This window comes from Eschrichtius robustus, chromosome 10, assembly GCF_028021215.1.
Source record: "Eschrichtius robustus isolate mEscRob2 chromosome 10, mEscRob2.pri, whole genome shotgun sequence".
Taxonomy (NCBI): domain Eukaryota; kingdom Metazoa; phylum Chordata; class Mammalia; order Artiodactyla; family Eschrichtiidae; genus Eschrichtius; species Eschrichtius robustus.
In genome coordinates, this window is record NC_090833.1 from 19863479 (window position 1) to 19876295 (window position 12817).

The 12817-nt window shown below is 46.5% G+C and overlaps 1 protein-coding gene across 2 annotated transcripts in view; it reads right to left on the reverse strand.

The window, feature by feature from the left end:
• Window positions 1-2134: 2134 nt before the first annotated feature.
• COL27A1 (collagen type XXVII alpha 1 chain) overlaps window positions 2135-12817 on the reverse strand; it is a 143178-nt gene continuing 132495 nt past the window's right edge. For both annotated transcript variants that reach the window (XM_068553300.1, XM_068553299.1), the window contains 4 exons: window positions 12443-12611; window positions 11293-11402; window positions 4951-5169; window positions 2135-4130 (listed from right to left, as the gene is read on the reverse strand). In XM_068553300.1, coding sequence (XP_068409401.1) covers window positions 3984-4130; window positions 4951-5169; window positions 11293-11402; window positions 12443-12611 — 645 coding nt within the window. In that variant the 3' untranslated portion in view covers window positions 2135-3983. The remainder of the gene's footprint in view (window positions 4131-4950; window positions 5170-11292; window positions 11403-12442; window positions 12612-12817) is intronic.

Sequence of the window (12817 nt, forward strand, 5' to 3'; positions counted from 1 at the left end):
CCCTGGTGCTGTAATCCCAGGGTGCCACACTGAGAACCACTGGCCTAATGCACATAACACTGCCGTCAGCAGTCTTGGGGTTGAATCACAGCTTTGCCTTGGCCTCACCAGGTGACCTCGGGGACTTCCGTGGACTTCAGTTGCTACCTTTATCAAACAGGAGAGTGGACTTGGAGGCATGGGAATCTCCAAGCTCTTCCAGACCATGAATCCTGGGCTCCATGGATGGAAGTTTGGAGCCCCCGCAGGGCAGCGGCTCCCAGGGCTCACTGTCTGGGGTAGGTGTCAGGGTGGGGAGGGTAGAGAAGACCCAGCTGCCTGTGGACTGATGACCTAGAACCTTACAGCTAGGTTTTTTTTTAAAAATTAATTATTTTTTGGCCGCTTTGGGTCTTCGTTGCTGCACGCAGGCTTTCTCTAGTTGCGGCGAGCAGGGGCTACTCTTCGTTGCGGTGAGCGGGCTTCTCATTGCGGTGGCTTCTCTTGTTGTGGAGCACGGGCTCTAGGCACCCGGGCTTCAGTAGTTGTGGGGCGCGGGCTCAGTAGTTGTGGTGCACGGGCTTAGTTGCTCCCCGGCATGTGGGATCTTCCCGGATCAGGGCTCAAACCCGTGTCCCCTGCACTGGCAGGCGGATTCTTAACCACTGCGCCACCAGGGAGGCCCGACAACACGTTTTTAAAACGTGGCTCAACTGCTCGTGATTTGTTCTTTCTCTTAGATGAGAAGGGCGGAAAAGTTCTGATTTCTCCAATGTCCCAGGGGGAGGAGGAACAAGCTAAGGAAGAAAGTACTCTGAACCAAGAGTCAGGAGATATGGGTTTCAGGTCCAGCAGGTATAAGTATGTCCCAAATATTGAATGGGACATACTTATGCTAAAAACGTATTTATTGTTTATCCGAAATTCAAATTTATCTGGGCGTCTTGTATATTTATTCACTAACTCTGGTTAACTCTGTCTCCCAGATTCTCACTCACTTCTTCCAAAGCAGGTATTGTTGGGGCCTCTTTCGAGAATCTCACAGGTAAGAATTGTTCCTATTGAAGCACTATCCTTAATCACCAAAAGATGGAAACAACCCACATGTCATCAATGGAAGAATGAATAAACAAGATCTGGTTTATCCATACAATGAAATACTATTCAGTCATAAAAAAGAATGCAGTACTGATCCACGCTGCAAGGCTGAACCTTGAAAACATTATGCTAAATGAAAGCAGTCATTCACAAAAGGTCATATATTGTATGATTCCATTTATATGAAATATCCATAGCAGGCAAAGCCATCGACAGAAAGCAGATTAGTGGTTTTCCAGGGGTATGAGCAGGCAGAAATAGGGAGTGATGGCTTCATGGGTATGGAGTTTCCTTTTGAAATGATGAAGATGTTCTGGAAGCAGACAGTGGTGATGGTTGCCCAACATCGTGAAGGTACTAAATGTCATTAACGGTCAGTTTTATGTTATGTGTATTTTACCACGTTAAAAAAAAAAAAAAAAAAAAGAGCCTCTCATGTTAACCTCAGTGTACCTCCTCCCTGTGTGTTATCGGTTGAATTGTGTCCGCCCAAAAGATATGCTTCCCCGTTACCTGTGAAGGCAGCCTTATTTGGAAATAGGGTCTCTGCAGATGTAATCAAGTTAAGATGAGGTCATTAGGGTGGGCCCTCATCCAATATGACTGGTGTCCTTAAAAATAGATGGGATTAGAGACACACAGGGAGAGCGTCATGTGACTACAGTGGCCGAGACTGAGGTGCTGCCCTGCTAGCCAGGGACCGCCTGGGGCCTCAGGACAGAGTAAGGAACCTCTCCTAGAGGCATCGGAGGGATCGTGGCCCTGCCAGCACTTGGATTTCTAGTCTCCAGCACACTTCCAGCCTCCAGAACGGGGAGAGAAGCCCCTTCTGATGTTTTAAGCCACCAGGTTTGTGGACAGCGGCCAATGGGACCCTACGGGACCCACCCCCTCACTTTTAGGGCCCCCCCCCCAACAAGGCGCTGTATCTCTCCCTCCCCCCTCCTTTGGGGGGAGCAGCATAAACAGGGCATCCTCTAAGCCTCTTCCCCTGACCCCCTCAGCCCTGCCAGAAACTTCCCTCCGGCCTTTTCAAAGAAGCACACGGCCACAGATGTGTCATTCCATTGCCTCAGTTTTAAATATTTATTTAAAATCCAGAAGGGAAAAGGAGAAACGGAACCCACTTGGGTTTTAACACATTGACACGTGGACAGAGACATGAACAAGGACAGCAGAGAAACCCAAGAGCAAGACAGACGCCAGGACAGAGGCCAGGTGGAGACCGAGCGCTGAGATGAGGCCCGAGCTGCTACAAAAACACGCTTCCAGGGAGCGTGGAGGCAGGCGGGGTGGGGGAGGGAGACAGGAAGTGGCGGGGGAGGGGAGGGTGGGCCAGAGTGAGGTATTAAATAATGAAAATCCAATCCAATCCCCAAAGAGACACTTTAGAAAAAAAAAAAGACACAAATAGACTTTCACATAAAACTTCCCCTTCTACAAAAATAATTCCATAGTTAAAATGACCTCCAAATCCAGCCTGGATGCTGACTGGTTCGCTGAGGCAGGACAATTCAGATGACCCTGAAGAGCCCGGCCACGCTGAGCTCGGAGATTCCCGTAATAAGCCCTTCTCCTCAGCCCACGTTTATACTTGGAGCTGATGGCGCTGGGTTTCTACAGAACTGAATGACAATGAAAAAGCAAGAGTGATGACTGCATCTTGGAAGGACAAGCTCCAGGAAGGGAGGACCTTAGGGGATGGTCTGTGGCTTCATCATGAGATGGGTCCATGTTTACATGCCACCTCCAAGGCCAGCCCTGACCCAGTGCCGTTCTCCTAACTGGTTTCTTCAAAGTCAAAGCTGCAAGGTCAGGACTCTCCAGTCTAGATCATACCCTCCAAGACAAGCCTAACTTCCCTCCAGGACCAAGAAAGGCCAAACTAAAATCCTTCATCCTCAGGCCTCCCCCTGCCTTAAGAGGACAAACGTTTCAAAGTCCATAAGTTAAAAGGTAAATCTTTTCTACTTCTGTTTCTGGTTGTTTTTTGTTTTTGTTTTTTTGCTTTGCTTTTTGTTTTTTTTTCCTTTTACCTTCTTCCCCCTACTCCTTAACAGATTATGCAATGAGCACAAGGGTGATGCTAAGAAAATTTTAAAAATTCCCCAAACTTTGTCATTTGGAGGAGAGAGAAAAACGTGGATGATACCCCACATCCAAATGTTTCTTCAAAGTCTGTGGCAAAACTGGTAGCACCTTCAGAATCTTAAATAGGGTTTTTTTTTTTCCTTAAAAAAATCACATACACTACGAGACAATTGTGAGCACCAGCGATCTCACAGTGGGAGGTAGCAGACGTGGGCACCCCCAGCCCCGAGGATCTCACCTCTCCCTCTCGGCATCCGTCACTTCCCACCCCCTGGCTGCTCTCTCTCACCTTCTCACCTCTTTCCCAGGTGAAAAAAAAATAGTAACGCACCTTCTTTGTGTTTGTTTAAATAAAATATATATACTTCTTTCTTTCCTTTTCTCCTTTTTTCATGTCTCCTCTCTAATATTGCACATCAAAGCTCCCTGGCAGGGACCAGCTGACGAGATGCCCCCTTCCCTCAAGCTGGCTGGAACGTGGGGCTCTTTGGGAAGGAAGCTGGGCAGGGAAGGGGGTGGCCGCAGAGCTGGGAGACAGGCCGCGGGGCTCAGGCAGGTTGCAGGCCCAGCTTGCTCTGGCTGGCTCTTTGGTTGGTCTTTGGGGCTGAGCTGGGATCAGTCGTTCCCAAGGATACCCCGTGCCCTGCTACCCCTCAGCCTCTTCTACTAGGCAGACAACAGCTGGAGTCTGCTCAAGGATCCTTGGGCAGGTGAGCTGCCTCTCCTAGGGGCCCACCTGCCCCTAGGTACCCTCCCTTTGCCTCCTCCTCCTCTTCCCTCCCCCTCGAGGCCGAGAGGAGCCAGGAGGTCAGAGGTCAGAGGAAGCACGCAGGTCCAACTTCGAGGCGGTACTGCTTCCCTGATGAGGCGGGAGGGAGGTTGTCCACGCTGACGATGGGCAGCTGCTGGGGGTCCTGGGTCCGGAAGGTGAAGAGTGTCTGATGCCAGCGGCCATCCTGGACCTGCGGGTAGAGGGAAAAGGGGACGTGTACCTCCATCACAGTCCTCATCATATATCAAGTGCATTTCCCCCTCGTCTTTCTTCACCATTTTTAATGTCCACGTGGCATTTCACTGTTTCAGTGACCTGTATTTGTCCATTTAGATTGCTTCTGCTATTTTGATTCTTAAAAGAAAGGCGGTCATGAGTATCACTGTAGCTAAACTTTTGTGCGCATTCTTAATTATTTCCCTAGAACAAATTCTACAAGTAAGATTTGCGGGATCAAAGGATAGGTACATTTGTAAGGCTTTGGATATATATTGGAAATATACATGTAGCTGCTGTTCCGAAAGCCTCTACCAATTTAGTTTTGATTTTTCCAAATAGCTTTGTGTGAGAGTGTTGGTTTCCCCTCATTCTCAGGAACACTGTGCATTACTGGTTTTGTCTAATTTCGTGAAACTGGTTTTTTGGACGACTTTCTGTCTCCCTCTTCCCCTACAACCCACCCTGTTTTAGGCCTCTGAAGACAATCAGAATGTTAAGAGAAGAAATTAGCCTGGCAGGGCAGGGGCAGAGAGAAGAGTAGAGATATATCCTTCTATAAGCAGCCTTGTAGATAAGCACAGCATCTACCGGCTGGTAGAATTTTTACCAGCCCAGACTTTCCCTCAGAAGTTTCGCAGGGAGAAAAGTGAAAAAAAGCAATTTTATAAAACTCAAAGATAAACATTATATGTATCATACTAATATACTATAGTATAAAATTGTTACTATATAAGAACACGTTTTTCTACCTGTCTAGGCATGAGGGGCCTGTAAGGGGCCCCAAGACTTACCTTGCAGCCATCCATTGACACTTCCGGCCTGAACTGACCCCCGGCTTCAAAGATCTGCCCGTTCCAGGCCCGGAAGCGCACAGCCTGCTTAGCTGGGGTCTGCCTGGTGCCCTCCTGCCACACGGTCATGTTAAGGCAGTGGATGGTGATTTGCTGTGTCACCTCAGAGCTTAGTAGGTGCAGAAAATTCATCTGGACCCGGCTAATGGCAAACTCCACCTGTGGAGGAGACACAGCAGTGAGGCAGGGTCAGGCTGGGCTGCCCACAGCTCTCAGAATTCCTTACCTTCCTCTGGAAGGTCCAGGGATAAGCCCTTTCCTGGTAAGCAATTCCCAGCCATGCTCCCAGAGCTGTACTCACTCGAAAGACAGAAAGACTGAGGTCTGTGTGAGCCAGTGCCACAGCCAAGGAGTAACAAGGAAGGGAAAGAACTGAGGTCTGCCTGATTCCAGCCAGAAATGCGAGGGTCCTAATGCACTGTATGGGAGGGGTCTCTGGAGCTGAGCTGGGATACCGAGGCTCAGAGAGGAAGAGGATCTTGCCCAAGAGTGAGAGGCTCTTAGAGGGCAGAGGAAATGCGAAGTGCCTTCCCCACGTTTCTAAGCCCCAAGCTGCAGGCGGGGTAGGGTGAGGCAGCTGGAAAAGGCAGACCTGACAACGAACAATAGGACATGGTTTCGGGCTTAAGTGCTTGTACAGTAAGTCCTGACAGTTGGGTTTTCTCTTTTTTTGTGGTGCCAGTGCCTGACTTAAGCTTTGATTGCTGAGGCATCCACTTCAAAGACGCATCCACTTCAAAGACAGACTATCTCAAATAAATACCGTGCCAGCCACAGGACTAGAAAAAGGGCCAGGCCACCTCCACGCACTGAGGCTCCTTTGTTTTAGAGCTCTGGATTGATTTCAATAACTGACCATTTGGGCTACTTGTTTTTTCTCTCCCCATGCTTTAAATTCTGGCCCTTATATGTTAAATTCACCACTGAAGACTGAGCCTGCAAAACCCTAACACCCCCCCCCACCCCAATAAAAGCAGAACCCCAGGCCCACGCACTCTCTCTCTCTCTCTCTCCCCATGACCTTGCAGTGTGGCCCCAGGTGAGCTGTGCAATTTCCAGGTCCTGTAAATAATAAAACTTTATTTTTGCAAAGTTTCCTGATGGTTATTGCTGAAAGGCATCTTACAATAGTAGTAAGAACTGCAAGGGCTGGTCCAGCCACAACACTGGTTATTGATAGGCTGAGACCAGCACACAACGATTGGTGTAGTTGGCAGGACTGCATGACCACCCTTGCAATCAATGGATGGGATGCCCTTTACCTGCAACTTGCTTACTAACCACCTAACTCAGGTGGGTATCACCATCTGGGGAAGGAGCACTGCTTGCTGGGGGTCTGCCTCACTGCTAAGTGCTTTTGCATATTGCTATGGTATCCAATCCAAAAAGTCACGGCTGCCATGATAATCCAATGATCTCCCCAGAGCAGTGTGATCAAGGCCGTAGGCTCTAACTAGCCACTGAGACCACTAATTATAAAGGCCTTAACTGACTATTAGTGTGCGTAAGGGTCCTCCATGCGTCAAGGGAAGAGTTAAGGAAAGTGAACTGGATCACAAGGCTATGTCACTGCCCAAGGAAAGGCTCTTGGCTGAAGGCACGAGGGAAATATTCCTGTAGGTGAGGAGGATAGGAGACCTCCACCTATGACCGCTGAGTTGGTGGTTGCGCCTGGGCTACATCATAATCCAGAAGAGTGAAATAGCCTTGCAACTGGAAACCAGTGGACCTCCAGAAGGAAAACACAACAGAGATCTATGGTTCCTGTGTCAAAACTTCACTCATTACTGTCATTCTTCATCCCTGACCCAATGGGATATTATGGGTCCCATCCCTGGTGTGATGTTACTAAAAAAATTAATGGGCAGTGACCACCTAGAGGGGTGGGATAGGGAGGGTGAGAGGGTGACGCAAGAGGGAGGAGATATGGGGATATATGTATATGTATAGCTGATTCACTTTGTTATCAAGCAGAAACTAACACAGCATTGTAAAGCAATTATACTCCGATAAAGATGTTGAAAAAAAATTATTGGGCAAATATAAATGGCCTAAAAATCTGATGCCAGCACCTCCTAAGAACCCTGAGGAGGTGCACCAGCTCCTTGATAAATGCAAAACCCCACGGAAGCATCCTGGGGGTATACCAACATGCCAAGGCTCTGGTATGACACTAGAGGCCTAAGGGCTTTCCCCAAAGACCCCGTGCACATCATGATAGTGGAAGCAGACCTCAGTCCCAGAGAGGTCTCTTGGAACACCCTGGGAAGGAAAGCAGCGAGCTATGAAGACGGTTCACAGTGATGCCATCCAAAATTTTCCAGTAACAACACGTCAGTTTAAGATAACAGGAGAAAATCAGGAAGTAGAAACTGAGATAAAAAACTATACCTTAACTGAAATTCAAATTTTTCTTAAATATTTTATGTAGCAGGAAGGAGAGAGGGGAACTAATTGGCTATTTTGGGATTTTTGTTTGTTTGTTTGTTACAGGCTCTCAATTGTTACTCAAGGCTGCCAAAATTCAACAACTGGCCAATACCTCTAAAGACCCTAAAATCCATAATTTTCTTAAAGATCCATCCGGGCTATATGCTTGTTTCCTCAGCCCCCTCGGCTTTCCCCTCGGCAGAACCAAGAAACACACTTTATAAGGCATCCCTGCTGCCAAGGGAAAAGTTGACGGGGTTATCCAGGCATCTAGGATGAGGAAGAGGGACCAGGGACGGCAAAGGCCCCTAGAGCCACTGATATTCTACCAGGGCCCTTACCCTTTTTGGGTGTTTATTCCTGGCATGGTTGCATCCTTCCATCACAGTGATCACTGCTAAGGCTCACAGTGAATGGAAAACATTAAGATGAGGCCCACCTCCTGCTGCGCAAAATTGGCATGGTCCAGTGGGTTTACCATTTCCATGGTCGTGGTGATCTAAATGACCCCTCTTCATTTTCAACTCTGAAGAGGCCCCATTTGACCCAAAGAATTATTATTATTATTATTATTTTGTTACCATGACTGCCAAGATGCTAGTCCTGCTGATGGGCAGAGAATTATTTTTACAGCACACTCCCCTAATTATAGGGTGGTGCTACAACATTTTATTGGAACTGCCAAAACCATACAAAAGGCACTAAAACTCCTAGAAGAAAATTTACATTTTTTTCTCTGTCCCTTGAAGATTAAATCTTTGAAATGGAAACACCCCAGGAGGTAACTAAAACTCTACCCACAATTGCCTGAGGCTGAACAAAAAAAATGGGGGAAGAGGCCTCTTAAAATACAAACTGCTATAAAAGCTCTCTTACTCAAAATCTAGTCCGCAGCCTCCTTAATATTACTTGTCAAGAACAAATACACATCTTAAAAGTCATCTCCACAAATACTAGTAAAAAACATTAGCCACTGGAGCAGGTAACTTTGTTCTGCCTGTCAGACACAATTTGGAGTCAAATGTTATTTATAAACTAGTAAGTTTTATATTGTTGTACCTGATTCATGGCTAAAATTTTGGAGTGGAAGCTATAGCATCTCAGTGTCTCTGTTTGTTTATGTAAGTCTCTGGATGTATATGTGATTTTTTTCTTTCTCTCTACCTCTGAATGGTATTGCCAAAATTAATTTGTAAAAGAGCTCTGTTTAACTGGCTTAAAAATAAGCACTTATGAATTAGGTATTCCTAGAACTCAGAAATATAGAAACTAATCCAAATGTTTTTCAAGTTCACATGATCTGGGATAATTTTTGGTAAATAAAAGCCAGTCTAAGTTTGTTTTAATTAAAATAGGTATGTCTTCATAGTTATCAGCATTAAATATACTGCAGATAAATAACTTTTCCAGGGTTTACTAGTCAAATGAATCCATGTTATCTCTATTACAAAAGAAAATTAGCTTGGGATGATGGCTGACTTTGTCTACTGTCTAATGAAGATTTTGTAGGTAGTTTAAGCATGTTATCAGGAGAGAGAAAAAGAACTTTACCTTGTGTGATCAAGTTGGCTAAAATTGGACTGTTATTATAAGAGTTTTTTTTTTTTTAAATAAGCTTTAATATCAATAATGTGCTTATGTAATTTTCTTCATCTGCTATAAGGACAAAGTTTTCTTGGAGTATTGGTCTGCTCCTGTTAAGAGATTATGAAAAGTTTTTCTTTACCTTTTAAGTAATCTGGCTAGAAAGCAAAGATTTTGTGTTTTATCAAAATAATTTCCTGTGCTTCATGTTGCCTTAACGAGGTCTTTAGTTACCTAGAAGACACAATCTTCTCAATGATCAAAAGAGCTAAGTTTTCTCACAACTATGTAACCATCTGTATTTGCTTTTAAAATCTTTTGTCGCTTTGGCTAAGTAGATAATTAAGCATTTTTTCATAATGATCTGTGATTCTATTTAGTTAAGTGTCCAAAACCTTTGATATTTTTGACAGACTTCCCAAAATCAAGTTCTAAATGAAGACTTTTTGACTTGGAAGTAACTGGGGTTTTCCAGAGGATTGTTGGAACATCTCAAAAGATCCATCTCTTTCCTTATAAAAAGAGAAACATTAAACTAATTAGGCTTATTTGCTATGTTAAATCACATGGGAAACATTGTCAAGTAAGAAATACACCTTCTTTATGGATATCCTTGAATGGGTATATGTTATTAATATGGTGTTCCAGAAATAATATGAAATTCCTCAAAGTCTGATATGTTATGTTATCTATCTATAACTCCAGCTATCACCTTAAAATGTTGTGTGTCACAGAAATAACCAAATTTCCTTGTCAACTGCATCATAATGAACTCCCATCAGATCTTTAACCACAGGCATTTAAAAATGTCATTCTTTTGTCAGTCTTTTATCTTTTATAATTATTGTTTTACTCCGATGCCTTTGCAAAAGTGCTTCATCTTCAAGGAGATTCATGGAAAGGACTCTGACAAGTACAGGTTTCTGATAACTTTTAAATCATACCATTGAATGGGTAAGAATTTATAGAACTCTAAGGAAAAATTGGATTCACGAAACTGCTAACAAAAGATCAAGATCAAGGATCAATTACATAGGACTGAATGAACTGATGAGGATGATTATAACTTTTTATGACTTTTTTGGAAACATTGGCAGTTCTTTAATCTCTGTTTCCACATTTAAGGAAAACTTTTCTCTTAAGCTAGCAATGAATTACAGCCATTTTGTGAAGTACACCTTTGTGAACAAAGATGAAACAATTGCTGTTTCTCCCTACCTGATCCTTCTAGAATTCAGAAGCTCTTGGTGAGTATTCTCATGGCAGTATAATTATTTGCATAAGTTCAATGAGAATCTATTCTCCTTGTAACAGGACACAATTGGAAATACTGGTTATCACCAAGGCTATGAATGGAATGTCATATTTGAGAGAGACATAAACAGACTCAGATATGACCAGATCACTTAAGGAACTAAGGTTGACTTTATGGAGCCAATAAAGCCCCTTAGAAAAATCGGCCTGTTACCTTGATTACAGGGTTCCCAGCAGCCTTACCAGGTGAGTAAGGAAGGTCACTTCCTGGCAGGTACAGGAATCTCAGGATATTTTGAGGACTTTAAGAAGAGAGAAATTCACCCAAATCTATAGGTATTCCAGGCAAAGTCTGATGGTAAGTTCTTGGCTTGGCTACCTGGCCTGGAGAGGCTTTTAAAAGTTCAATCTGAGACTCATTATGAAAGGTTCCAGCAAAGCAGCAAAGAGCCTATGTTGTCAATCACTCTTCTTGCTGCACTTATGTAAATAATCAAATTTATTGAAACTAGACTTAATTTGCAAATAAATTAGTTTTTCTGTGGTTATCGTTAATAGAAATGGGGGTGACGGTACAGAGAAAATTCGCAGCCCAGAGACTGGCACATGGTAAGCGGGCACGAAACATGAGTTACATATTTGCACATACAACCCCGGAACACATATCCCAGGTGAGCATCACACTGATTTATGTTGTGCTGATGGTCATGGCTGTCCAAGCCAGGCCAGCTTGGCTAACTCCACCATCTTAGATATTAGGCAGAAAGTTCTATTTGAAGAAAGAACCATTAGCATCACACAACTCAAAAGGGCTTGGAAACTATGGATTTTGAACAATTCATCCCCAATGTACAGACGAGGAACTGGGATTCAGAAAGAGGAGATGACTTTCTCAAGGCCATGTAGCAAGATAGTCAAGGCTCAGTCCCAAACCTGGGTGGGCTGTGGTCCCGGGCAGGGGGCAGGGGGGTGTAGAGAGGGCCATCCAGTGGGGGCTGGGGAGCAGATGGCTACCTTGGAGGCCGTGATGGGCTTGAGACACGTCTGTCCACCATGTGTGAAGTTGCAGGAGACTTCGATGGTGTCGGACGAGCAGCCAAGGTTTGGATCCACCCAGTAGGTACCTGCAGGCAGCATGGGATGGGGGTGGTATATATATATGTGGGGAGGAACCCGGGGCTTGGCTCTGCAGGTGGACCCCACACCCTGTGACCCGCTGAGCCCCAGTTGGACATGACGTCAGGGAGGGTGGGCAGAAAAGGGATTCTATGAGCCGCAGAGATGGAAGGAAACCCTCTGGGCAGAGCTCACAGCTGGCAGAGTCCCCGGAGGGGCCACGTGGTGGAGCCCTTGCCCATGTCGCTATCGAGTAGCGTCCATTTTACAGAGGGGACAACTGAGGTTGAGAGAGGCTGAGTCACTTGCCCAAGGGATTTAGGGATCGTTTAATTGAATGGTTTCACCGCCAAGGCTAGTGATCCTCCTAGAGCTTGGTGGGAGTCAGGGCTTCTACCCCATCAACCAGGCACTTCTGCTGGCACTTGGTTTCCCCTTTGGGTTTCCAAGGGAGCCAAAGGCCCCAGAGCTGAAAGAGTAGGACAGCCGGCCACTCGTCCACCTTCTTGCTCAGCGGAGAGAAGGGTGGCTTGCCCAGCTCACAGAGCTGGTCAGAGGCAGGGCTGACCTTCGAACTCCGGTCTCTCTGCCTCCAAAACTGTGGTCCTTCCACGGCACCACATCAGCTCACAGAGAGAGAGAAGAGACTTGGATGAGGTGCAGACAGAAAGGGGGAATCCTGGCTCTGCAGGGAAGCTATGATGGGGTCCCCTCCTGGCCCTGGGGGCTTTTTCTGCCACAGCTCTTGTCCCATTGCACGGAAATGGGACAGCTTGCGGATCTGTGGGCTCTGGAGGGGTGGGACCACTCCTCTGTGTTTCCCCCTACATCCCCACACCCCGGGAAGCACAAGCCCTTGGCACACCGTGGGGCTCCGTGACTGTCTCCTGAGTGAATAAATGACTGCCTCCCCAAGGACAGACACCTGGCCCAGTGGAGTGGAGACTCTAACGCACCATCCCCCCAGCTCCTCCCGGAGCCCCCTGCCCCGCCCTGCCCCGCCCCTGGGGCAGGAAGCCCTCGCCTGAGACCCCACAGGCCCTCGTACCGTCCACCATCTTCTGCTCACAATCCAAGAGGTCCCGGCAGACCCGGGCGGGGTTCTCTTTGGTGCCCAGGGGCGTCTTAATGCTCTGGACGAGGTTGCTGAGGTAGTGTAAGGTTTTAAAGATCTCCCCTCCCTGGTCCAGCACCAGCCGGTCCGGATGGCTGTAACCCTGTCGTGGGGAGAGAGGGTGGCCATCGGCCTCTTGAGGTCCTGGCCTGGCCGGAGGTCCGAGCCTCCACAGCCCCAAGATCTTGCTACCGAGGAGACATCCGAGTTCCCAGCAGGGGGCACACTTGGGTCTCCCTCCACTTAACAGATAAAGAAACTGGGGACCAGGGACGGGTGGGGGCAGATCTGCCAGGAGGGCCTGGAGGC